Raw genomic sequence first — 27049 nt, forward strand, 5'->3', positions numbered from 1 at the left:
TCTCTGTACTGTTAGGAACAAAGTTTAGAAATAGTTTTTATACCCTTTCAGTTGCAGTAAACACCAGACTACTGTTTGTAATTCAGCATTCCTCAGAGCTTGCTGGCTGAAAAGAATCCATCAAAAGTTACACTGATCAGGCTATGCTGCCTCTGAAAACAGCAGTTCTGCTCCCCACCCTGGCCCACACGCATTATTCTGCAGTCATCAACTCAGCCACAAAAGGGGAACTGAGCAGCATGCATGAGAACTGGGTTAAAAGCTAGATCCGTGAGATCTGTGAATTCAACCTATAAATCAGAGGCTCCTAGGGACAGTCTATCCTGACATTAATAATTAGTTAACAACCTACAACCCTGTACTGCCTTAGTACCACCTTGTTTCACATTCAGAACAAAGAAAGGAAAGGTATATGTTCTTTAAGAAGATCAGATGTACAAATTTAAATCTTTATTTGATAAGAGCAAATGATCCAGTGGAGTATTCAAAAATGCAGTCCAGGGCAAGGAGCCAAGTATACAGAGTGGAGTCATAAAAATAATCCCAAGAAATTAGTGTGTCTCTCTTCATGCCTACTTTTTTTTTTTTTTTTAAAATTGGGGTTGGGGAGGTAGGAAGGGAGAAGCCAGGAAGCATTATTTGCCAATAAACCGAGGTGGTCGTTTCTCCTTGAAGGCAGCCATCCCTTCCTGACGGTCTCTTGTGGGAATATTCTGTGTTTAAAAAAAAAAGCATTTATTTGACAAATTTAGTATCATTTTTAAGTACCAATTAATTTGGAAGTAGTGGTCTCAGATCCTCTGCAGATTGCAAGATGTACCATTGAAGCAAAAGCCATTAGGCAAAAAAAGAGACAGGGTTGTAGTAAAAATCACAGTGTCCAAGACAAAGACCAGAAATCAAGAAAATTACATAAAGTTTTCCATTCATTTAGTAGTCCTGAGAGGCACAGTAGTTAAATGGTTAATTAAGAAAGGTACCTGCTCTCAAAACCTGTCAGAAAGAATGACTATGGGAGGAATCTCAGTTTAAGATGAAAACTGTTAGTAAAACTCACACTGTAATTAATGTATTGCTGAAACTGCAGGATTATACAGTAACTTCCCACTGAAGGTTATTTATTTAAGGATGGAATTTGGTCTCAGGCAGGCTGAGAGAGGCAGCTATGCATGAACAGTTAACGCTATAATACAGACATCTGGAACTGCACTTGAATTATTTTTCAAAGTTTCAGATTTAACTGTTCAGCTGTCTTCTGTTATAGAGGAGAAAATACAGTAGGATGCTGCAGTATCTGGCTTTAGAAAATGTGCAGTAATTACTCTTTTTGGGAACATAGGCTGAAGGTAACCTACCTGGGCATAACACATGCCTTCAATGGCCATCCCTGATGCAATATCAACCTGCAGATGAGAGAAAAGAACAGAGAGACACCCTCAAAACAAACATTCATATTTAGTGACCAGCGTGAAACTTCACTGCTGTATTAGAACGGGAGTGCTACAATCTGTAGAACAAAATCCTGTATTAGTTTTGTCTTTAAAGCAAGTCTTTAAAAGAACCCGAAAAGTGTCTAAATGCCTTGTTTAAACAAGGATTACAGTTTATCTGTTATAAACGTTTTTACTGTAGTAATTTCAAAGAGCTGCTTATCTGCTTCCTTTACCTCAGTATTTTTTAAAAAATTACCTCAATTCCTCTGTTTATTGCCAGCTTTCCCATTTTCACAGCAATTGGAGCCTTTATTAAAAACAAAACAAAAAAAAAGCAACAAACTTTAAAATAATTGAAGCCACACTGGTTCACAATACAACAGTTATAGTAGTAGCACTACCCTACCTCCAATTGAGTTTTAATCTATAGAAATTTGCACTAAGTTAGTTAAGTACTTATAGAATTTGGCATTATCTACAGTTAGTAAGAGATGTACACAGTGCAAGCTGTCAATATGTCTTGCAGGTCTGGGAGGAAAACTGTCCTATGGGTTAAGCAACTGGATGCTAAGTTCCTGCAGAAGCTGCATTCACAAGAAAGGTCAGAATTAGACTTTTTCAGGTACCAAGACTTTAGTATTTCACAAAATGGAATTTCAGTTGTTTGTTCTTTCTTAAGGGAAGCAGAAATTACTTCTTTGCATTGACAATACAAATAATATACTGACCTGAGGAAGGATTTCTTTGGCTAAAGTTAATGCTCTCTGGTAAGCTGCATCTCCCTCCTCATTTTGGGGTACTGCGTGATTTACTAATCCCATTGAGAAGGCTTCTTGTCCATCAATTTGTCTACCCGTGAAAATGAGTTCCTTTGCAAGACCTACTCCAACACATCTGGGCAGGCGCTGGGTTCCACCTTATGACAAGAGCAAGAACATTGTTTACCATTTCTAGAAGTGCCAAAGGAAGCAACAGAATTTTGTCTCTTTATGTAACAAGGAAGTCTGAAAAATGAAGGGACCATGTATTTCTTTTAACAACTACTTGCTGAACATGTCAACATTTGCAAAGCATCTGAAAATCTTCAGCATCCCTGTGAATATTTTGATAAAGTGGAAAAAGAGTAAAGGGGCTTTCCTAGATTGACAGCAAGTCAGAGACAGTTCTCAATTCAGAGATCTCCTGGGTCACTAGAAGATGTTATTTAAACTCAAAACCAAAACAGAACACACTTCGGGTGCTCTAATGGCAAAATATTTGCTGTACAGCTGAGTAAGTAAGAGACCGAGTATATAATGAAGGTACCTGCTCCTGGAAGAAGCCCTCTTGTGGTCTCAATAAGGCCCATTTTAGCTGATGAGGCTATTTAATAACAACAGAAAAGAAAGTATGCAGTTTAGTTTTTATTTTTCTCCAGGTTACTAGAAATTGCTTAATCAATGTCCATCTCAAGTCAGATGAGGGATATATAATATGGCTGCTTACCCCTAATGGAGCATTTTTATATAGAAAAATGAACCTTGGGTACCACAGTAGATGAACTGTAATGGACAGAAGAATGGAAATGAAAGAATCGAGGCTTTTGTTCCAAGCTGATTTAAGTAGGAAAAGTTAGATTTAACCAGAGTGCTGATGCAATACTTCATAAGAACTATTGAATCCCATTAGTAGTTTTCTAGAGGAATTGTCTAATATTGTCTAAAAATAGGCTGTATTTTTTTATGTAAGGAAATTACTTCCCCAATAGAAACCAAACGTCACAGCATCTGGACAAATGCCTACTCATTTCCTGAACTGTGTAAGTTCCTCTTCTAGCCTACTGGCTTCTAGTAAGTCAGCTATCACAAGGATATGCTCTCTTTAAAATATAGTCACCGATTACAAGAACCCTACATTAAGCAACACACAAACCTGCTACTCGAAGGTCACAAGCTAACGCCATTTCTAGTCCACCGCCCAATGCGTAGCCATCTATTGCAGCAATTGTGGGTACAGGCAAGGCAGCTGGAAAAGACAATACAGATTATAAACTTTTGTTCCCAGAATTCTGTTGCACTCACTTCTGGAAATTTTAAATGCCTAAATTCTAAAGTATTTAGTAGTTCTTCATTATGACTGTCCTGCTGTTCTGACTGGTATCTCAGACAGATTTGACTTTGGTATCTCTCTAGTGAGACCTAAAAAAAGAGGGGTGGGAAGTATCAGATATATAAAAAAAACAAACAAAAAAAAAAACACCACAACCCTGACACTCAGCAAATACATTCAGAGGTCCAAGTCCCTTGTTGTTGGGTCAGCACCATGTCAGGAGCACTTCTGAGTATATATTAAAAGCAGGGCAACCAACATCACTCATTTTTTCTAGCATTGTTTCCCAAGGATTACATGAAATTTTATATAGAATGCTTTGTTAAAAGCAGATACGTATATGTATGTCTGTGCACTGCTCTTCATCTTAGAGAAGTCAGTACTGAAATGTAATTTTGTCCTTGGAATGGCAGCAGTATAGTTGGTATTTAGCTCTCATCAGATCTTTGTATCAGGCCTAAGCTGGAGCCACCTGAGGAGCCAGTCGGAGACAAATTTTCCAATTGAGATAATCATTTACCTATTTCATCCATGAGATTTCTCAGCCTTTTAACAAAATGTCCAACTTCTGCATCATCCATCTGTGCACGCTCCTTTAAGTCCGCACCTAAATTGCACGAGACAAAATGGTAAGAATTCAGGGAAAGAGACATCTCAACTGTACTCCCTTCTGCCATGCCTCAGGACAGACCACTTCAGAAGTCTTGAAATGTAGTATTCTGGTTAAGTAAGGTCGTGGGAAGCTTTGGAATGTAGACATTTGGGTTGGAGCAGTGGCTAGAGTATACCCTGTGAACAGATTTCAGTGGAGCACCAATCTATGATCCTAATCCATAAAACTGGAAACCAAGGACTCCAGAACCAGAGGCACCTGGGCTTGAAGGTGGTTATATACGGAAAACAAAGGATAGCACAGAGAAGAAAGGGTGTGAGCCACAGAGCCTGCGTGGCTCACTGTCACACGTCTTTATCACTAAAGCAGAGAGACATACAAGCAGAAGAGAGAACGTGTTATTTGCTACTCAAAAGCCAACCTGTTTCTCTTTTAGCATGCATTTCCAACTGCTTTTCTACACAATCTGATCAGCATACAACCCTAGCAGCCAGTGATTTTTTTTAACAGTAGTTTGCAGACCTTGTTACCTACCAGCACAAAATATGCCCTTCACTTCGCTCTTGAACACCACCACACGAACTTTCTCATCAAAGCGGAGCTGTTCCAGAGCGCTAAAAAGCTGTAAGAGTACAAATAAAAGAAGAAAATCTTTAAACATATAGATGTATATACCAAAGTTATAGCAAACTCCTAATCTATGCCTTTTTAACCCCCCCCCCCCCTTTTTTACTCCTGTGAAGGTGCCAGGAATTTCCTGGAAATCACATACGTAAAACAAGCAGGATTCTTCCATGACAGCCTCAGAACAACAGCTTTCCCCATCTATTTTTTACTGCCAGTCCAAGATGAACCCTTGCTGTCCCTTAAACCCTCCTGCCTGACAAAGAATAAGCCAGACGCTTGCTGGAAGGTATCAACCTTGAGCAGAGCACCAAACCTCTGCTATGGTGTGACAACAAGTATGACTTTGTTGTAATTACTCAAGTGATGATATTAACTTGAATTTGAGTTAGCTGACTTAAATAATGGCAATGTGTCTGCTCCCCCTCTGAAGCTACTGCAATATTGACACACAACAATCTGCCTCTTCCAAACGCAGCCTCCGCTGACTCTGCAAGAGATTAAGACTTTGTTTCTGATTTACCATTTATTCTCATCACACTGAACTATCAAACTTGATCCCAAACACATTTACAGGTCAGGGCCATACTCACTTCATTTACAAATACTTTTCCCAATGAATTTCTTGCATGGGGTCGGTTCATTAGGATTTCAGCAATACCTTAGTAATAGGAGACAATTTCAGTTACACTTCATTTAATACGCTGACACAGTAATTCAACTGGGAACAATATCTGCAAATGCAGCATCTTCTCTTCCCTGAAAACGCATGTAAGTACATTCTGAAGCCATCCATTATTTTAAAAGTGGAGGTGCCACGAAATCCAGGAAAATTAGTGCCAGGAAACTGCCTATGACATCCAGTGTTGCAGGATGGACAAGATTCGACAGCATTACAGATAAAACAAATAAGCAGGTGTTTAAAAACCAAGCATGACATCCAGGAATGTGTCTTAGAAACACTGCAGGAACGGGAAAAAAATCTGTGTTAGGTTTCTGGTTTAAGTGCTACTTATCTCAGGTTTTAATGCACGGTGTTATTGTGTTCAACTATGTCCCATAATGAAAAAAAAAACACCTTTAATTACACGTGGGCAGCACGAACTCCCAGTTCACGCTCCAGAACTGCTCGGGAATTGCAGCCCCGATTCGCTTACAGCTAAGGAGCCCCTCAGCGGGCAGGACTTCACCCAACACCGCCAGGTCCAGGCGGCAATACGCGACCACAGCCACCTCTGCCCCCTGCCCTTGTGCTCTGCAAACCGGGCTCTGGGCGCTCCGGGGCTGCTTTCCAGGGCTGCGACCATTTCCTGAAGGCGGCCGCCTCCTTCCTCACCCGCTGCCGCCCGCCGGCTCCGCGGCTCACGGCCACCCAGGAGGGCACGGGGGGACGCCGGGGGTACCTCGCTGCCGGTCGCCCGGCCCAGCCCCGCTTCCCCCCGCACTCACCGCCGCCCTCCCCGCCGACCAGCACCTCCGCACCCCGCCGCGGGACGGCCGCGGGGGCCCCTCCGCGGGCCCAGCGCAGCAGCAGCCGCCCCCCAGCCCGGCCCGGCCCCAGCCATAACATGGCGTCGCGCGGCCCCGGCCGGAGGCGGGAACGGGGCGCTGAGGGGACGAGGCCTCGGCGCTGCGCCGTGAGGAGGAAGGGGTGGGAAGGGGGCGGTGGCGGTGTCACGCCTCTTCGCTCGGTTCAGCTGCTGCCGCTATCAGGGGGGCTGTGAGGGAAGCCGGGGCCCGTGCTGCCGCCAGGATGAAGCGCCGGGTGTTCGTGGTCGGCGTTGGCATGACCAAGGTACGGCGCTGCCCGCCCGCCATCGGCCCCAGCACCGGCACCGGCACCGCACCGCGGGGCCTGGCTCGGCGGCGGCTCCCCCCGGAGCGTGTCTGAGGGGAGCTCGGAGCCGGTGCCCCTGGCGCCCTTCAAAGCCGAGCAGCTGCTTCAGGGGCTTTCCTAAAACCCAGCTCGGCCGGTGGAGCTGGACCGCTGGTGCTTGCTGGGGTAGTCAGCAAAAAGGACAGCTTTCAGAGCTTTATTTTGTTGCTGTGTGGGTAGGAGTGATAGTGTGGAAGAGGAGGGTAAAACTTGTCAGACTGTTACACCTGAGGCATTTTATTATGAAGGGTTTTAGGATCGTATTTTTTCTCTAGTGTTAAACCTAAGAGTGATGTGCTAAAAAACGAGCAAAACAACGTGGTGCTGCGTGTGCAGCTGTCAGGCACCCAGGCCATGCCCTTCGGTTTTGGAAATGGGTCACAGCAGCTGGGGGCATCTGAGAGGTTGCCAGTGCTCTGTTTTACCTCGTTATTAGCTCTAGCAACATCATTAAAACAGGTCTTGTTCAGACTTTGCAAGTCACTGACTGACGTTTCTCACGACCTTCGGCATGAAGGCTCTCAGCCAGAGTTAAGGAAAGGCAGCACAGCAGAAAGTACGGCTAAGTGTTGCTGGGGAGGTAAGCGTAAGGAGACAGCATATTTCAATTTAATGACTGTGAACATCAAATAATTCGTAGAGCTGGAAGCAGAGAGATGATTTTTTTTGAGCAGTGACGCTTTTGTAAATGACGTAGAAAAGAAAACAAATGTGTTGGTGGACTCCAGCCGTGAGGGGCAAAGTCCGATGTTCCAATTCGTAGCAAAGTGGAGTAAGGCTTGAAAGGGAGGCTTGTAAGGAATTAAGTTCAGTGCAAAGAAGAAGTATTGTGAATAGGAGTAGAACAAAATAAAGTAAAATGGAAGTATTTATCAATGCATTTGAGAAGACAAAGTCATGGATTGTAATGCTTCAGTGAAGATGGCAGTTGTCCTCTGTCCCGTCCACAGGCTTTGGCCAACATTATTGTCCATTGGCGTACAAGTCTGAATCTTCTTTAAGACTGAGCAAAAATGGTCTTCTGCTTCCATAAACTTGGACTATGATTTTTTTTTTTAAGTCATGGCAGGGTCTTGGCAGTCACACCTGGGGATTGTGCAGATTTTGTGTATGCACTTTTGGGTCAGTTAAATTGTTTGCATTTTTTTTAACCTGATTGTTCACAAACCTATTCCTGAGTTATCTATATAGCTTTTAAACATACCAATTGGAGCAAAGGATGTATTGAATTTCACTGTTTTATTTTTTTTTTTTTCTTGTCAGTTTGTAAAGCCTAGTGAGAAGAGCCCTGATTACCCTGACCTGGCTAAGGAGGCAGGTAATTTAATAATAATAATAATTAAAACACAACACATTTAGTTTGACTGCTGGCACATATTTTAAGTCTTAAACTTAATCTTCTTATTATACATATGAAGGAACATCTGTTTAGTAAGTAGATACATATAAAAAGCAAATCTAAAACTGGTAAGAAGGAAAACTTTCACAAAATCTGTAGCTGACCTCTTAAAATCACTGTCTTCCAGTACTAAAGTTAAAAGGATAGCTTAAGATTGAATTGGACACTTAGATCATTTCATATCTGTCTGTACTACTGAAACGTATTTTTGTTGGGACCAGATAAATACAGAATGGATTAGGTAGCATTTTCTGGTAAAGGAACTTGCTTGAAACTCAAAATACTGCAAGACTGTCCTAAAGAGAGTTAAGATGCAGGACTTTTTTAACCATTCACATGATACAGTAAGGCATTTTTACACTTTTGGTGTTTATGCGGATGCATAAATTGTGCATACTAGACATAACAAGCAAGCCTAGTTTGTGATAGCTGTTTTTTTTCCAACTCTTTCTTTTTTTTTTTCTTCCCTTCTAACTTTTTTTTCCTTCCCTTTCCAACTTCTAAACTTTTTTAGGCCAGAAGGCTTTAGCTGATGCTGGGATTCCCTATTCAGCAGTGAAGCAGGCATGTGTGGGTTATGTTTATGGTGAGTAACATCTTTTGGTTGTGATACGGCCTCTGTAAGACTTACAGACGTATGGATAAATGTTATCTACATCTGTGTGGATAAAGTATGGGGGATCCCATCAATTTCAGATAATAATATTTAATCACATCAATTTGTAGAACTGTATGAAACATGTTTTTTTTTTTTTTGTAATTATTGTTATTTTTAATAAGCGTGGATCTATGTCTGTTTATTTGCGGACTTTACGGTTCTAGTTGCTGGTCATAAGAACTCCAAAAAACTGTCTTGCAAATATATTTTATACAAGTAGCTCTTTCCGCAAGGTCAGGTGGTATATTTATTCAACTGATGAAAAAAATTGCTTATTTTACTGTTCATGGCAATAGCCTTGAAAACTGTAATATAGTTTTAATTCTTATTTGAGCATTGAGGCTGTACACTAGAGTGGGTATGTTTGTTTATCCAGTGCTCTTGAGTTTAAGAGTTATTTTGGGGATCAGCTGTGTCATTGTACTTTCAGCCCAAGAGCATAGAAGATGATGAGGCTTAATTCTTAAGTGATATAGCTAAGTTCTGCTCTGTCAGATTCGTAACTGTTTTAATCCCAGGGATACATTAAAAACATAACCATGAGTTAATGTATCATGTTAGCCTCTTGAGAGTATATACATTAGTATGGCTACAAATTAATGCTTCACAGCTGATGTAGAAAAAAATGGGGTGTCCACATATCTATACAGGAGAGAGTTTTCCATTTATTTTCTTCCTGTTTCTCTATTAATGGCTGTACTACGGTAACTGAAGTAGGGTTAATTAGTTGTGACAGCTGCAACAGCTTCCAAGTCGTGCCTCTGCGACCCTTCTGTCCAGTCCCATTACTTCCGATTGATTCACAAGTGGTTTTTGCAGAAGCAGGACAAACTTCTGTTTTTAAGGTGTGATTTTCATCTTGTTCCTAAGGCTCTTGTAATGTGCATACTTGGGAGAGGCTTGAGATGATGGTTCAAAATTTCAAGTTTACAGTTTAACCAGTAGCATTGTATACATGTAGTGGGATTTCTTTTAGCTAATGAAGCTTGAGTATGTACCTTATGTTATGTCTCTGTGTAAAGGTGACTCAACCTGTGGACAACGGGCCATCTACCACGCTTTGGGTTTAACTGGCATTCCTATCATTAATGTTAACAACAACTGTGCCACTGGATCTACCGCCTTGTTCATGGCCAGACAACTGGTAGAGGGAGGTGAGTTATTCTGCTCTACAGTCCAGTAATTCATACTTTTTATTTGTACAAATACAAGTCGTTCCTTCTGTTTCTGCAGTTCCTTTGTTGATTTTGATACTTTCTTGCGCTTAATTCCTTATGCTTCTATAACAAAAACTGCGGAAACGTGGAGTGATTATTCTAGTATTTGTGACAGAGGCATAAGTGCTTGATCATGTAAGGTAAATGCTCTTAAACTGTGGAGAACTGTTCAAACATAATCCCAGACCCTCTAGTGATCTCTTAATCTTCAGTATCAATGTTTTTGTATCAATGCCATTCCTAATCCAACTTGACTTTGTTTTAAAAATTAAGAAAGGAGGAAGAACAGCTGGTAGATGTTTATGGATATTTATTGTAACAAGATAACTGATAGGACATATTGTCATTTATATCTAAGTTTTGTTTCAAATAGCCAAAAATTTTATTTTAAGGTTTGGCAGATTGTGTTCTGGCACTTGGCTTTGAGAAAATGGGAAAAGGATCCATTCCTGCAGGTGTAAGTGTCTGAAAACTTTATACATTTCGCTGCAGCAGTAGACGGAAAACACCTCTTAATTCTCTGTGACATCCTTATAAATACCAGCGACTTTAACATGTTCCTGTAGATAATTAGAAGAAACCTTTTTTCTTTTGAATCACAGAAACTTGTAATGAGTTTTATGACTCTGATTACAGCTCAGATATGCAAATGTTGTATGTTTTAGAACTGATTGTATGTAGTCTGTCAGGCTTTTAGTACTTCACAAAGATATTTTTCAGTTGGGGTTAATAGGAAGTAATGAAAATATCGGGTAGAATACTGAAGCATTGAGCATTTGATTCATCTTTCTCAAAATGACAGAGCAAATTAAAGAAAGAATCTTGGACTTTTGGCTTGATGCTTATTTGATTGACTAGTTAACATGCTTCCTCCAAAACTTAGGGCTTCAGTAAACCTTTCTTTCTGTCCCTTTCTTGTTTTTATTGGAGAAGTATGGGGTTTGTGTTTTGCCGTATGGCAAGTCTGTATCTCATTTAAGTACAGAACTATGAAATCCGATAATCTATGCAGAGGTACGGGTGAGAAATGTTAAATTAAACAACTAATTGAAATGAGTCAGAGTTAACCTTAACGTGCTTTACAGAAGTTCATCTAAGCTTCAATTGAAAATGAAGTACTAGTTTTATAACTTGCGATTATATTAACTGTAGAGTTTTAAGTTGAGGTGAAAAATACCCAAAGTCCTCTTTTGAAAGCAGTGATAGAAATCAGTTAGTGGTGGTCCTTGACACAAATCAGTGTCATGATGACAATGCTAATCGTTTTCTGCTTGTTTACTCTCACAGTTGGGATATCATGAAAGCTTCAAAACATGTTGCTGAAATGCAACGAACATATAGTCTAGTGGAATTGTTAAAATACCAAAAAAAAACCCTCTATTTTGCTTGAAATCCATGGCACTTTTGTGAGGATGTTGTAAACATGAGGAAATTATGACTTGCTTTTTAACTATTTTTCTTCTTTTTAGTTTACGGACAGAACTAATCCTCTGGACAAACACTTGGAAATCATGATAGATAAATATGGCTTAGCAAGTGCTCCAGTAGCACCTCAGATGTTTGCAAGTGCTGGCAAAGAACATATGGAGAAATACGGTATTGTCAAAATATATTTTGCCATTATCATCTTTTAGTGAAGTGATTTAAAATATATACACTATAATTTCATTTAAAAAAAAAGTATTCAGTGTTGTCTCTTTTACATGAGTGCTACAACTGCATAGTTGTACTGGGTGTAGGGTTGTCTCCAGAAAAGTAGGTGAGGGGTAGGCAAACAATACTATTGGGAAATAAAATTAAGCCTGTGATAGAGAGTCTGCTAGTTACCTTAATGGTATTGCTTGTGCTTCTGGAAGGTCTGTGCAATATGATTGCATAACTTTCTGCATTCTGCCCTTTTGTCTTAGGATGGGTAGGTAGGTTTGTGACTAAATTTTGTTACAAAAATTTTTGAGTGTTTGATTAAATATATAGGATTAGGCTGTTGCCACTGTCGTTTCTCATACTTTCACGAGATAAGGGAATTGCCTCCCAGGTAGCATGCCCAGTCTGATAAGCATGTTTAATTTACATGTATGTTTAGGCTAGTATATGGAAAAAAATAAGGAGTCCAATATTTCACCACAGCTGTTTTGTTCTGCTATGAAAATGAGTGTTCAAGTTCCAGCAATATAGTAATACCTCAAATAAAACATGCTTATTTTCTCTATGTTATGTTACTGAGTGTTAAATGTCCAAGCATGATGTTCTGTTAGCTAAAACTTAATCAGTATTAGTAGTCTTTATCTAGTTTTTACACCTATGGTGAGTTCAAAAGAAAGTTTCAAAACAATGAGTCTCTTGTAGAAATGCTTGTGAAGGTCAATTTCTTATGACACTAATACAATATTTTAAAAGTTATGATAGCACTGTCTGTGTAAACCAGGTATTTCAACACAGCTTGCTTTCTCCTTCCAGGGACAAATCCAGAATACTTCGCAAAAATTGCATGGAAGAATCACAGTCATTCAACCAACAACCCGTGAGTAAAGCATTCCACCTCAGTATTAAACATCTGTTGCTGCTAAAAAATTCATGCAAAATTGGATATTATTTTAGAAGTACCTAGCAGAGTACATTCTTTATTATGAAATGGGAATTATACCCAGAATAAATTCTTTATCCTGTATGTTGTATTTAGTAAAAACAGCTGTACAGTTCCCTGATGATATATTGATAAGGGTTATAACTGAAACTAAAGATAGCATCTTCTTTTTTTTTTTTTTAAGGTATTCCCAGTTCCAAGAGGAGTATACGTTAGATGAAGTTCTGAATTCTCGCAAAATTTTTGATTACTTGACTGTCTTGCAGTGTTGGTAAGGAAGTGACTTAGCATTGTGAAATAAATCTTGATACTCTGACAAATGTGGTAGCACACCTATTTAAATAAGTCTGCTTACTTCTAAATTAAAAGTTACAGATCATTTTAAATATTTTCTACTTTTTAGATGTCACAGTGTTCAATTGTTGTGTAAATATTACTGAAGTAGCATTAAAAATTGAACATTTCCTCCAAACACTCCTGAAATCCTTAGTTTCAGTGGTATCAGCCAAAACACTTTTTTTCTTTGTTTTCAAATGTACTTCTACGGAAGGCTGACAATAATTTAGAACGATGACATTATTTTCCTTTCAATTAGTCCAACAACAAATGGTGCTGCAGCTGCAATTCTGGCTAATGAGGAGTTTGTGAAAGAGCATCATTTACAGTCTCAAGCTGTGGAAATTCTAGCCCAGGTGATGGCTACTGATTATCCAAGCACATTTGAAGAGAAAAGTTGTTTGAAGATGGTAGGTATACCATCCTGTATTCTGTGATGTTTGGAATTTCCTTTATAATACTTGAGAGTCCTAATGATCCTGTAGACATTTCTATGTCAGTAAGCAAACAAGTTATAATTAATGTAAAAAGACTCATTTGACAGGTGGAGTGGACAAACAGTACAGTTATGCAATAGCAGTAAGAAATCTATAAGTATTTAAAATCTAGTTTTCAACAAATTATTTAGAGGCTACCTATTAACAGTTTGAACAGAAAGAAACATAGTTCATCTCATGTGAACCTATTTTACTTATGTCTGTGCTGTATTGGAACTGAAATACTATGTCATGTATAGTCATGATTACTTAAGCAGAATGAACAGAAAGACTTGAACTGCAAAATTTAAATCCCACTGCAAACTGACCAACATAATTGGATTAAAGTCAAAACATTAGAATACCCACTGGAGACAAAGTCACACAAAGGAGCAATTTGGCTAGTAAGCAAGGTTGAGAAAATAAAGGAAATGCCCCAGAAAAGCTTCTGTGTGCTAAGAACTGGTTTAGAATGTATTATTTCTTTCTATATAATTCATACTATGTGGAAATTAAAGGCTATGATATAAGATGCATTGAAGTACATTAGAATGCCACCTGTGACAGGTTATTTTCACTTACAGGATAAATAGAGGCACATTAAAAATTAAGCATAGAAATGAAATCAATTACTTCTTTAATGATATTTTAACTTGTGATTTGTACTTCTTACAGGTTGGTTATGATATGACTAAAAGAGCTGCAGAAAAATGTTTTGAACAAGCAGGTCTACAACCTGCTGATGTTGATGTGATTGAACTCCATGACTGTTTCTCAGTTAATGAGTTCATTACCTATGAAGCTCTTGGACTCTGTCCAGAAGGTAACAGCATCAGTGAAGATCATTGTTTTAATAAAATGGGCAGTGTTAAAAATATCTTTTTAGCCTCTTCCTATAATTAGAACGTTGAGTTGTACGTTAGACAACTTATATATTTGAATATCTTACTGCTAACCTCCTAAGAGGAAAAACCAAGCTAGCAATGTAGTAACATAAAGAAGACCAATAAACTGTAGAGTTCATTTAACAAGTTACTGTGACTTCTAGAGAAGTACACGAGGCAGATTAAAGTGTTGGACAGCTATACAAAATCATATGGCTAGCTTGTGCAGTAGTAGCTCTTCTAAGCAAGCAGGACAAGGAGATTAAGAACTCTAATCTTTCTCAGAATTACAACCTTTTTCAGGGATATGTTCTTATTTACCCTGAGATTTCCACCCATCTTTGTATTTCCTTTTGAGGAAGATAAAAATAAACAAGAATTACCCATAGAGGGCCTAAACAAGTTATCTGACTTTGTGTCTTTTAAAAATCTTGAAACATCTTTGTCTTTAAAAATACAGAGAATCGTTTGCAGAGGTTCTAAAATGAATTATATAACAATGCTCATCTATCTAAATTAGTGTAATGGAAATTAATTTTATGCATATAAGTCAAACTAATGAAGTTTTCAGTTTAAGAGGTTTTAGTTTGATTTCAAATTAATTGAACTGCTACTTCAGTATTTAATCTATTCAAATGCCAAATTATTCATCTGTTACATAGATAATCATCTGATAGTCTTTCTTCAATTTGTTTTTAAGCATTTTGAGAAAATATCATATACTGTCACTAGATGGTGTGTTGCATTAAGTCTGAGTATTCTCAGTGAAACAACTTCATAGGTCTTCAGGAAAGTTTCTTTTATGTGTTTGTAGGTCTTCTAATGCTTGCCCTTGAATGCTTACTCTTTACTGCCTTCTTTGCTGTATTTTTATGATATCTTCAGTAATATGGAAAATTATTGACATTATTTAATATACTTTAAGCATTTTAGCTTAATTCCTTTAATCAAAAATGCAGTATAATTCTAATGGTTCTTGTCTATTTGAGTAATGATTTTTGTATATGGTAAATTGGTAACTATTTAATTGTGCAGTTCTCTCCAACTTTTAATCTGACCTCAAAGTATGTGAAATTTACCTTGAAAGCTTGGAAGGACAGACTAATTAAGACTTAGAGATTAATGGAATGGTATAAATTTGTGGATTTAGATGTGCAAGACTAACCCGACATTCTCATTTAAGGGCAGAAGTATGTTGTAAATACAGAAAATGCAGCAATTTGTTTGTTGTTTTGTTTTGTTTTGTTTTAGGTTTTTATTTTTACACTTTGACATTAGTCAAGTAGGTTGAAGATGCTAGCACAAGAATAAAAGACCAAGGAACTAGTTAAGGGGAGAACTATCTGCTGGAGGATTGGGAACTAATAGGCTGGATACTAAGTAATTCTAAGCATTAGTCATATGAGTGATCATTTTATTTGGTATATTAATGTTTTAATGCAGCCCAAGATACAGTTAGCCTTCATTGTGGCAAGGGCATGTTGTTGGGTCATGTTCAGCATTGTGCCCAGCAGGACACTTGTGTGACAGAGTTGTCAGTTCGCTCCCTGCTTCTGCAGGGATATGGGGTTTTTTATTTATTTATTTATTTATTTTTTGATTTTGCAAATTAAAATCTCACATTTAATGTTTTGAGAAGTGTGATGGTACCCAGATGAAGCTTCATAAGCATGAGCTCTTCAGTGTTGATAATCTTGCAAGTAATCTCTATTGGAGATAAATAAAAATATATTAACAGCAGTTGCAAATTACAATTAGCCTTTCTTTTACAAAAACATAATGTTCATTGTAGTTTCATTAATAAAGCAATGAATAGCTTCATTGTGTTGATTCTATCGTACTACTGTATAACAGTAAAATAGTTGAACTGCTAATTAAAAAAGCCATCAGATACTAGACATTTTGCTTCTTTTCCACATTACTGTGGAATCCACATTCTTTCTCTAGTAGCATCAACAAGTCTTGTTAATGTTTAGCAAATTTCAGTCTACCCTTTGTAAAATCTGTGGTTATCTGTATTTCTTATTGACTGACAGGAAGTATTTGCAGCATCTTTGCTTAGTGCCAGTCGAAATGAAAAACAATTTTTATAAAATAATGAACACTTTTCTTTTATAAATACTGTTCTCTAGGAAAAGCATGTGAACTGATTGACCGAGGAGACAATACTTATGGAGGAAAATGGGTTGTGAATCCTAGTGGTGGCTTGATTTCAAAGGGACATCCACTTGGTGCTACAGGTAATGCAAAAATATTTTATTTAGTCATGAATTAAGATATGAGATACTGTTCTTGACCAGACAGATGCTTCCCACTTGTATTTGTATGAAAGAAATGAGGATTTCAGGAAATTAGGAGGAGCTCTGGAGTTGATTCTCATTTCTGACTAATGCAAATATTAGGGCAAGTTGACCATGCAGAGTTGCTCAAACCAAAAGACTTGGAGTGTGAGTTAGATCATTAATACTTGTTTAATTTGATAGAGCTGTTTTTCTGTTGATATTAAAGCAACCTACGAAACAGCTTTTTTTTTCCCCCTAAATAATTGCTTAATGATACAACTTCTGATGATTATAGTTTCAATAACTATTTTCATATGTAGTCATACTTCAAAATTCAGATTTTGGAGATAGTTATCACATTTGAATAGCTTGTACCATTGTTAGCTGTAATAAAGCTATTTCTGTGAAGTCTTGGATGTCAAAATATTTATCTGATGTTATTACAACAGAAGTTCACTGTTAGTCGCTGTTTCCCAGCAACATAAGTTTTCCTTTTTCTATGCTTTTTTAAGCTATCTGTGCTTGCTTCCATGAAATGCCTCTTGAATAACATGTTTGGATTTGTGAGGATAATTCACCTTCTTTGCTTGCAAAAGATTACATGGCAGAAAGCTGGAGATGAAACCTTGAAAAACAACAAACCTTGACCTAAATAGCTGTAATATCTAGATAATCCCCAGTTAATTTGGGGGGGGAGTATTAGAAAACGTTGGAAGAAGAACATTCTCATGTTCTCATTTAACTGGAATCTGTGACTAGATATAAGAATTCCATTCCTAGGTATGTGTTAATTTTTTGTCATTTCTACAGTGATAAATGTAGAGGCAATTACTGGTATTTGTGCTTCTCTCTATTTCAGTGGATTGAGGGGGAGAGCCATTAAAATGCAGAAAATTACATGTCTACAGGCAGTCAGGTTAATTTCACTATAAATCAGTCTTGAGGATAGCTATATGCTAATCAGAGGTCATATAAGTCATCTTAATTTTCCAAACCACTCCAGGGCAGGTTGTCCCATGGTACACGTTCTCTCCTTGAAGCTAAGAGTGTGTGTATGGAACCTGCTAACTCTCATAAATGACTGGAATTATGAAACTTCTTACTCATCCCTTCCTTAATGTATAGCTTGGCAATGTGTAAAATTCAGTGCATAAAATGCAGGTTCTGCCTGTCTTGCCCAAAGGACTGTGTAGCTGCCTATGGCAAGGGACAGGGTTCTGTGGATGGTAAGGGGGAAGAAATGTGAACTGGATGAGAATTGCAGAAATGGCTGATGGAGTGGTAGGGGGAGGGAAAAGGTAAATGTAACCTTGAAATCAAGACTAGTGAAAAGGAATTCATGTTTGTTTTCAGCCTCACAAAATAATCTTTCTGGTTAGCTGAGCTCTGAAGACTTCACATTCTCAAATCATACTGCATGTATTAATGTAATATCTTATTAGGGAAGGAAGTTTGTGGAGTATACCTGTTAGCGTTTCTTCCTTACGTTAATGACCTTGGTCCAGCAGTAGTTTTAAATCACAATTGTGTATTCTAGGACTCTTCTACAGTATACTATGTTCTGATGTATCTAGTATATATACTATATACTAGATCTAGTATATATACTAGAGTATATACTATAGTATATATATAGTGTATATATATATATATCTATATATACTAGATATAGTATATATCATATATACTAGATAGTATGTATAGTATATCTATAAATAGTATAGATATAGTATACTACTATATGTAGTGTTGTAGTATAGTGCTAACTTGTTATGGGCATTTTGAATAGTAGGCATTTGTAGTGCGGAAGAAAAAAAAGTTTTCAGAAGATTGTCACAGTTTTCTGTTAGATTTAGCACGTGAATTCAAACTTCTACTCAGAGATGCATGCCATGATGGCGAGGCGAGCTTAATGCGTGCTTCTGAGGTACTTGGGGTAGATGTTAGAGCATTGCTGTAAGGATGTGGTAGCAGATGCGTCTGCCTTGAAACAGGAATGGTTGTGATGCGTTTATGTCTTGGAGATTCACGAGTCAGTGCTGAGTTGTGTTTGATAATTATTTTTAAGACGGCGCACTGACAGCCCAGAAGATACTCTCCTGTGAGGGATGGAGGTCTGGTAGCGAAGTGTGAGGTGCATAACTTGAGCGTTACACTGGAGCCCACCCAGCTGCGTTGTTCGCGTGTGTGTAAACCCCATAAACACCACTTTTCCCCACAGCCCCGTCGGAGCCGCCCCGGGTCGGTCAGCGCTCCCCTCAGGGGCCACTCCCCGGCGGGAAGATGGCGGCGGGGCGGCGACGCGCTCTGTGCTCCATCTTTCAGGCCTGGCGCAGTGCGCCGAACTCTGCTGGCAGCTGCGCGGCCTGGCCGGCGGGAGGCAGGTGCCGGGGGCGAAGGTGGCGCTGCAGCACAACCTGGGCCTGGGCGGCGCGGCGGTGGTGACGCTGTACGGCATGGGCTTCCCCCCGGCCCGCAGGTGAGACCCGGCCCCGGCCCCGGCCCCCTGGGAGGGGGGGGGACACAAGCGAGGCCCGGCCGAGCTGAGGGGGTCGGGGCTGGCCTCGGAGCCGAGGCCTCCTTTGGGGTGTGAGGCGGCGTCGCCTTTCTGCCCCGAGGTCTCCAAATGTGCCCTTTTCTACCTCAAATTTAAGGGGTGTCGTTGCGCTCCCCGCTGGGAAGAGCTGTGGCAGAAAGCTGTGCCCTCACAGTGCTGGGGACCCGCAGCTGTAGGCGGAGGTTGTAGAGCCTGGCAAAGAATGCGCAGTGGGGGAGCTTCGTGGGCTAAAAAGAGCGAAATGGCCCATTTCTGGCCCGCGTGATTTCCTCCACCTTAAATTAAGGACAAATCTAGTGTTTGGAGGAAAAAGTAAAAAACAAAAATCGACCCTCAAACCACCTTTCTAAGAACAAAACAGGATTTGAAGAAATTAATTGAATCTAGGGCCTTGTCAAAAAAAAAAAAAAAAAGTGCAGCATCTGTCAGAATGGAGTGATCCAATGCTTTCACTGCTAAAATTGTTACTGGTGTGACTTCATGGCGAATTGGGTCTCCCCTGTATGTGTTACATGGGATATTCTAAGTACCTGCTAAAATTCAGGCATGTTACTGATTTAGTTCTGGCAAAAATATTTTTATTTGCAGTTATAGCATGCTTCAGAGCAAGAGGAGAATGCTGCTATGAAGTGCTCTCAGTCTGCTCTAATTGTAAGCTAAGATGAACAGGAATTGAGAGAAAATATGAAATTTTATAATTATATCAACATCTCAGAAGAGGCTTTTTTAATATAGTTTCCTTTGCATTTTCACTTTGCACCTTGTTTAGAAAAATGGAGCTACTATTTGTGTTTTGTTTGGGGTTTTAAAGCTTAACACCGATATTTTTCACTTTTTCTAAAAAACAGTGAGTGGTAAAATGTGTCATGGTGGGCTTCCAGAAAGAAATATTCCCCTCCCAACTCACATTTTTAAATGTCTGTTTTAGCTGGACAGTTCCTGGGGCGTGACAATAATCTGTGGAGTGGGTAATGAGAGCAGCAATAGAATTTTGAGGGGCTTCAGCAGGTAGCTTTCTGTAGTGTAGTGTCAGAAGCTGTAATCCTGACACTTCCTTAGTCTGCAAGAGGACAGGCCATGTGAGAAAATGTGTGTGATAGGGGAAAACTTGGGTCTGCTCACGGGATCTTTTCAAACGTGCTTACAAAATGTGAGTGGGTGTTGGTATGCAGTTTTAAGTCAGAAGGGAGACATGTAGTTAATACACTTTTTTCCATTGCATTGAGCTTTATCTTTTAAAATAATAATAATAATAATAAAAAAAAAGCTTGTAACTTTACAGAACAGGGAATCTATTGCTATATGTACATCGTTAACCTTGAGATGCTGAAAGTAGTAGTGCCTTCCTGTTAGGCAGGAAAAGCTTTGCTTGTATAGATGATGGCTTCTCTTGAAGAAATTGTGTTACTTACTACAGGTGATTTGACCTTCATCAGTATTGAGAATTTTCTTAACTCTTTCTTCAGTGCAGAGAAATCTTAGCAATAATAACGTCTCTTACATTATGAGGCTTAGAAATCTTCACTTCTCCCAGAGGCTTTGTATGTGGGAAATACCTGGCACAGGGAGTTGCACTAATGCACAAAAGACTTTGGAATGAAACAGTGCAGCTGATATGTTCATACCCCACTTATGTAACTGAACATTGGGCATTGCATAAGTAAGGCAAAGGTGGTGGCATTTTATGGTTATGAAGATATTTCATACAATTTTTTTCTACAACAGTGCACAGGGACCTAATCATTAGATTGAGATCTAGCCTGTAATTAGTGGCTTTAGTAGGAGTTGCCAAGAATTTATGTCACGGTAAATGATAGCAGAACTTGATTCATTTTGGATCAGTTCTTAAAACAAATCTGCTTTTTTGTTGATACCTTACAGTTTTACATCCTGTTACTACAACCTTAGTTTATTAGCAAAATTGTGCATTGTCTTCAAATGACACAGTCCCTACTATTGTGGACCTAGCAAACCCCTACAGGGATACTTCCCTCTTAGTACCACACAGATACGTGGTAGCAACATTTTATAAGTGATTCTGTCACTTGAAGTTTTTTTTAATAAGACTTTGAAATAATTTGACCAAAAGTAGTTACTAAGTAAGATGACAGAAAAGAGGACCACTTCAGGAAGTACGACAGCAAAACTTCTGGATTCATTTCCTAAAGGACTTTGTTTTATAAAAAAAAAAAATAATAAATAGTTCTTGAGATGATGCATACAATGTTTGTGTCTTCACACACAGCATGGCAATGGAGTTGGCTGATAGTTGAAGTGATTGTAATGCAGACTGTCTAGCCCATCAGAAAGTAAGCTTCGCTTAGATAACAAGTAGTTGCTCTGTATTGCTTGAACTGTTGCAGTGTGGCTGTTCACAGTGGTGTTAGGCCTATTCACAATAATTTGAAGGTGTTGAAAATATGATTAAAGATATATTAATTATTTTTTTTTGCATTTCAGCACTGGTCGTGTTGCAGCTGTGCCTCTAAGTGCAGCTGTTGATGGATTTAAGTCACATTTGGTCTTCAAAGAGATTGAAAAGAAGCTCGAAGAGGTATTTGACTACTACTTTTGCCTGTAATGCCTTTTGAATTTATGACAGAATATGTGCAAAACCTGAAGGAAATACAATAGCATAAGTCACTTTCTTAGCACTTCTTGTTGAAACAAATATTACAGCTTTAATCTTCACTGTCCAAAATCTTTATCTTCTGTACCATCATTGTAAAGGATTTCTTTCCTAACTATGTAAGAGTATTTCAGTGAAGGCAAGTTTAGGTCATGTGCGAGGAGGTTGCTAACTAACACAAGTTTGGTGTCTGTTGCTTGCTTTGTAAGTGTAATTAAGAGAGAGCATTTTGTGAGACCTACAGCAAGACAAGACTTAAGATAGTTGTTTGTTCGTTTGACAGATTTTAAGAGATAGATAATATGTTTTTTTTCCTGAAATGTTCAAATGAAGCTTAGTAGAGGGAAACAAATATTTTTGTTAGTAGAAAAAGATGTTTTTAAAAAGTATTCTCTGTTTTTATTTCTAAATTCCTTTGAAGAAAATGAATAATGTGCACATTACGTGGTCATTACAGGAAGGAGAGCAATTTGTCAAGAAAATCGGTGGTGTCTTTGCCTTCAAAATAAAAGATGGCCCTGGTGGGAAAGAAGCAACTTGGGTAGTAGACGTGAAAAATGGAAAAGGCTCTGTGGCAATTAATTCAGGTCAGTGTTACTATATCACTGCAGGAAATATATGAAACGAATGTAAAGATTATCAATTCATACTCTGCCAAAGCAGTAGTGACCTTGAACAAAACTGGGGTTAGAGCTACCTTAATATTTAAGTTTTCTTATTTCCAATACTTTAATCCATGACCTTTAAGATAAAGATTTAAATCTGTTCTACTGTAAATTTTGTTTGATTAGTTGCATATTTTCTTAGAGGCTCCAGATAGATGTGTCACATGACTCCTGCAAGAACTAGAAAATAAAACCAAAACTTTTTTTTTCTAGTCCAGTTGCTTCTCTTCTGCAGCTAGTTAAGCAATAAAATGACGGATTTCAATACTGCACTAGCTGACATAAACTTCAAGTTCCATCTTAAAAAAGGCAGATATATATAAGACCCAAGGACTGGTGGGTTTCAATTAAAAGTATTGGAAACAAATGATTTGAACACTTGCTATAAAAGTGTCTTGTTTAATACCTGCATCCTATTACTGTAAATAAAAAGACAAAGACAACAGTCTGTCCTCAGAATCTTGTATCTATAAACATGCATCATAAAGCTTATAAAGCTTTTAATTAAAAATGTGAAAGGAGATTTTAGATTTCATTTGAATTCATTTATTTAAGATATTATAGAAAGAAAAGTACTGTTCTCTGTTGTTCATAAAACATTTTGTCATAATGTGATGACTGTAGGAAAAGCTGGGTGCAGATTTTAGCCCATTGTTACACGCATTAATACTTACATCTGAGCTTCTAAAAGTATCTTTCAAAGCTCATTTCTGGGAAGAAGATGCCAGAAGCTTCTGGATTTGAATTAATTCAGATGAGAACTTCTAGAATGCACATGTTCCCACTGAAGAACGGGGCAGGAAATGCATGAAATGTCAGTGATAAATATCTTCACTGTGTCACAGGGGAAGATGTGTTTATTCTGAGTTGGTCTTAATACTAGAAAATTTAAGCTTGATAAAACTTAAGATGACTGTGAATACCTGTAATTAACATTATCTGATTACAAGGCTTTTATTTTTTATTTGTAACGAATGAACTCGTTTAGCACCTTTCAGAAAGGCCCATCTTTCTTCAGTGCTGGGATGGTCTGTGCTACAAGTTGCCACAGGTTCCTGTTGGCTATTAGGTGATCTCTTGCTGATACTTTTTAATGGCCCTTACCTTGTAGGTACTTGAGATACCTTAGTGCTGAACTGTAGTATCAACAGATTGTTCAGGGAGTTGTACTTTGTGTTACTGTTCTGTTTCTCAGTTTAAATCTTCGTTGTTGACTCTGTCTTACAGATAAGAAGGCAGATTGTACAATTACAATGGCTGATGCTGATCTGTTAGCTCTGATGACTGGCAAAATGAATCCTCAGACAGTAAGTACAGTGAAGATGAAAGGATAATAGTACTGATATTTTGGGGGCTTTTTTGAGCATATTTAAGGTTTTTGATTGTTTGTTTGCTTGTTTGTTTTTTTAATAAATCCACTCTTCCAAAACTGCCATGGCTGATCTGAAAAAGGGAGAGTTCTTAACTCTCTGAATAAGTCAGTCTTTGCTTCTCTCAATAAACCTGACTTCAGCAGTTTCTACTCTTCTGAACAAGTATTGTCTCAGACATCCTTTGCATAATCCAGAAGTGGATATAATAATGTTTGGTTTGCAGAGAAAGGGGGAAGCTACTGTTTGCCATGTGACTTTAGATAGGAGGAATGTCAGGCCTCTGGACCGCTTTCTGATAATGCAAGAAAAATGCTATTATCAAACATATTCTCTTTAGGTCTCACAAATATAAACTTTCTCTGGTTATTATTTGATCTTTCAATGTCAGAAGATAGAATTATACAATAATGTAAGGTGTCTGCTAGAACTGCTAGAATTATAATACTGCAGACCAAGACCTGCACATATATAATAGCCTATAACTTTGGGGAGGGGTATGTTTGGGGTAATGTGTTGTATTGCATTTCATACAGTTTTTTTCTTTTGTTTTTTTTAGGCTTTCTTTCAAGGTAAATTGAAGGTTTCTGGGAACATGGGCATGGCGATGAAACTTCAGAACCTACAACTTCAGCCAGGCAAAGCTAAACTTTGAGCTTGCTAAAGTAAACAGTCAGTACTTGATACTCTTGACAACAGATTAGAATGAAACTAGACATTGACAATATGGCAAAGGCTGGGCTTGATTGGACCTCTCTCACCTAAATTCTTTGGTTAGAGACCTTAATTCTCTTAATCAATTCCGTCAGTTTGTATATGGCAAAGATTTTTAGACTAAGCTTGAGGCACTAACTCTTGCAAATGGTATATGGTGGGTATCATGGAAACAACATTTTTGTTTTAATCTGTAAAAAAAATAAATTATAAAACTTAGAGTTGAATGGGGCTGCTTATTATTGTTCAGGTTAGTTGGGAAGAGAGTGAGGAAGGTTACAGATAGTTTGACAAATCAATTAAAGTTGCATTTTTAAAAGACTAATAGCAGGTCATGCAAATGCTTTCAGACTCACATTCTAACAAATTTGCTGCTGCTTAAATTAAAATGGTCTTATAAAGGGGATCTCCAACAACATTTTTTTTAGAATAGGCTTTATGAATTTGCTATAAAATACTTTTCTTATTATGACTTTGGAATTAAAACAAAACTACCCAAAATTAGGTAGCAACTAAAATGTTGCTTTGAGATTTGTAGCATTTGATTATACTTAGCCCTGAGTAAAGATATGGTTTGCTAGGAGAGCAGAGAGGGAATGTAACCAATATTTACCTGTTTTCTCCTGAGAAAATCTGGTGTTGATCATTATGAATTTCTTATCAGTAATGTAAAAGCTTTAACTTTTGTTTTGGGAAAATGTATTCTGGTTGGAAGTTTAATAGAAAATTAAATATACTTTTCCTGTTCTCCTGTGTATCTCTTCCTTGGATTTATAAGCAGATGTCATGTTCATGTATGGAGCATTTGGTGTGGATCATCAGTAAGGGCTCCCAGTTATACCTTTTTTTTTTCTTCCTCAGCTACTCTCCATAGATACTCCCTAAACTGTAAACTGTCCATTACGTACACCTCGCATACGTGGGACAGGACTGAGAAACTTTTACTTCGCTCATAATAAAAATCAGATGACTCAAGCTAGTCTTTCTGCTTATCTGGTGTGGATGGTTAACAGTCACATTGGTGGACAGTAAGAATGGCTATACCAAATCAGACCAAAATCCATCTAGCCCATTTTCTGGCTGTTTTCTGGCTAATCCATTTTCTGCCTGTTGATGCCTTGGAAAGAACATTAAGATGGCCAAAATATCTGTTTACCCAGAATACACTGCTCACTGCCAGCGATTATTTTTTAGCTCACAGATCTGAGCCAGAAGTGGTGTGTCAGTATGTAAAGTCCTTGGTGGATGGCTCTTTCATTGATTCATCCAGTCTCTTAAAATCCTTGACAGCTTCTTAGCATGTGTCAAGAATTTCAGTAGCTTGCCCACAGGTTATCCCAAGTCAAATTTATTCATTCATTCATTTATTTTACCTTTCACATTGTGGTTTTATTTTACAACTCTAAGTGGTTATTTTTTTGTTGTTGTTGTTGTTTTCCTGGAAGAAACAGTGAATGACTTGGTGACACTCCTGGTTTTTAGCCTTGCCCTACCCCTTTCAAGCTTCACAGCTTAAAGAAAATAACAGTCTATTTAACTGTGCCTTGTGGAGAGCCCCTTGTAAACTTCTGGCCACCCATGTATCCTTTCCCTACATCACATTCTAATTGTCTCATGTTAAAGTGCTTTCCAGATACAAGAGCACTGATGCTCTTTTTCCTTTTATGTTTCTTCCCTAATTCTTCTCATTTGCTTTTCTGACCACGACTAGTTTTTGAGCTGACTTTTTCATAGATCCTTTATAACTAAGGTCTCTCATTTTCTTCATTGCTTACTTCTGCACTGTGAAGCTGGGACTTTTTTTTTTTTTTCATTCCACGTGCATTGCTTTATTTATCTTGAATTTCAACTTTTTTTTCCTGTCAGTGTTCAGACCTGCCTGGAGCTCTTGTACTTGTTCCTTGTCTTTAACGTATGGATGAATCAGCTTGTATCACCTCACTATTCATCTCCTTTTCCAAGGCATTAGCTTGGTACTGAATAGGACAGATGTGTCCTTTCTCCACAGAAAACTTTTTAAAGTCAGGTCATATGAATCAAGTTTCTTGTTGTACACTTCTTTATTGACTTACCTTAAGGATTGTAGTAGGTAGGAGGAGTCAAGCCTCAGACAAACTTTCCACAATGTAACATTTGTTAAAGCATCCGCTACTGTTCCTAAATTTTAGCCATTTATCCGGTAGGCTAAAATGAAGAGGTGTTATAGGGTTGCAGTGCTATTGCCATACTGAAAACAGTTTGTTCTCTGCACAGAGTTGCATATACAGCCTTTCATCAGCAAGCTTTGCTGTCCTTTTGACGTCTGTTCAGCTTTTATTGTTATGCAAGCTAAGAACCAACTTCTACAAGAATTTTGAGCACAGACATGACTTTCTCTTGTCACTGTTTAATTAATAAAGCCACCTCAACTATTCTGTTTTAAGACACTGCTTCTCCATGCAAAACACTAAAGTGAATATCATGGCAAAAAAAAAGTATTATTCAACATATTGCCTTTTAAATGTTTATTTTATATTGCATATTGTTTATGATTCTTGGTGAATCATCTTTCATCTCCTTGAGCTGATCAAAGTCAGTAATTACCTGATGCTGTGGTGAGCCAGTTTATGAAGCTATACAGACAGAAACAATTTTACAGGATTTC

At 38.2% G+C, this 27049-nt stretch overlaps 2 protein-coding genes across 2 annotated transcripts; one reads left to right on the forward strand and one right to left on the reverse strand.

Annotated features, from left to right (window-relative positions):
• Positions 1 to 428: 428 nt before the first annotated feature.
• On the reverse strand, positions 429 to 6401 carry ECHDC2 (enoyl-CoA hydratase domain containing 2). The gene is made up of 10 exons (XM_038182877.2): positions 6208 to 6401; positions 5352 to 5419; positions 4669 to 4756; positions 4042 to 4128; positions 3345 to 3437; positions 2739 to 2795; positions 2162 to 2349; positions 1690 to 1740; positions 1356 to 1403; positions 429 to 713 (listed from the first exon to the last, which is right to left on the reverse strand). The coding sequence occupies exons 1-10, from the start codon at positions 6326 to 6328 to the stop codon at positions 636 to 638; spliced, it is 879 nt and encodes a 292-aa protein (XP_038038805.1). The 5' UTR covers positions 6329 to 6401; the 3' UTR covers positions 429 to 635.
• Positions 6400 to 25152, forward strand: SCP2 (sterol carrier protein 2). The gene is made up of 16 exons (XM_027462926.3): positions 6400 to 6553; positions 7898 to 7952; positions 8548 to 8619; positions 9714 to 9845; positions 10301 to 10365; positions 11378 to 11504; positions 12366 to 12429; positions 12677 to 12763; positions 13088 to 13238; positions 13980 to 14127; positions 16321 to 16428; positions 18796 to 18949; positions 21488 to 21581; positions 22114 to 22243; positions 23549 to 23628; positions 24251 to 25152. Exons 1-16 carry the CDS (start codon positions 6512 to 6514, stop codon positions 24344 to 24346), a joined length of 1605 nt encoding a protein of 534 aa, XP_027318727.2. The 5' UTR covers positions 6400 to 6511; the 3' UTR covers positions 24347 to 25152.
• Positions 25153 to 27049: the final 1897 nt, after the last annotated feature.

This window comes from Anas platyrhynchos, chromosome 8 (genome assembly GCF_047663525.1).
Source record: "Anas platyrhynchos isolate ZD024472 breed Pekin duck chromosome 8, IASCAAS_PekinDuck_T2T, whole genome shotgun sequence".
In the NCBI taxonomy this organism is placed as follows: Eukaryota; Metazoa; Chordata; class Aves; order Anseriformes; family Anatidae; genus Anas; species Anas platyrhynchos.

Coding starts and splice junctions, on each gene's coding strand:
- ECHDC2 (XM_038182877.2), bottom strand. CDS start 6,328: ATGTTATGGCTGGGGCCGGGCCGGGCTGGGGGGCGGCTGCTGCTGCGC. Junction 5,420..6,207: donor GGTCGGCGGGGAGGGCGGCG/GTGAGTGCGGGG, acceptor CCTATTACTAAG/GTATTGCTGAAATCCTAATG. Junction 2,796..3,344: donor TTGTGACCTTCGAGTAGCAG/GTTTGTGTGTTG, acceptor GTTATTAAATAG/CCTCATCAGCTAAAATGGGC.
- SCP2 (XM_027462926.3), top strand. CDS start 6,512: ATGAAGCGCCGGGTGTTCGTGGTCGGCGTTGGCATGACCAAG. Junction 12,430..12,676: donor AGTCATTCAACCAACAACCC/GTGAGTAAAGCA, acceptor TTTTTTTTTAAG/GTATTCCCAGTTCCAAGAGG. Junction 13,239..13,979: donor AGAAAAGTTGTTTGAAGATG/GTAGGTATACCA, acceptor TACTTCTTACAG/GTTGGTTATGATATGACTAA.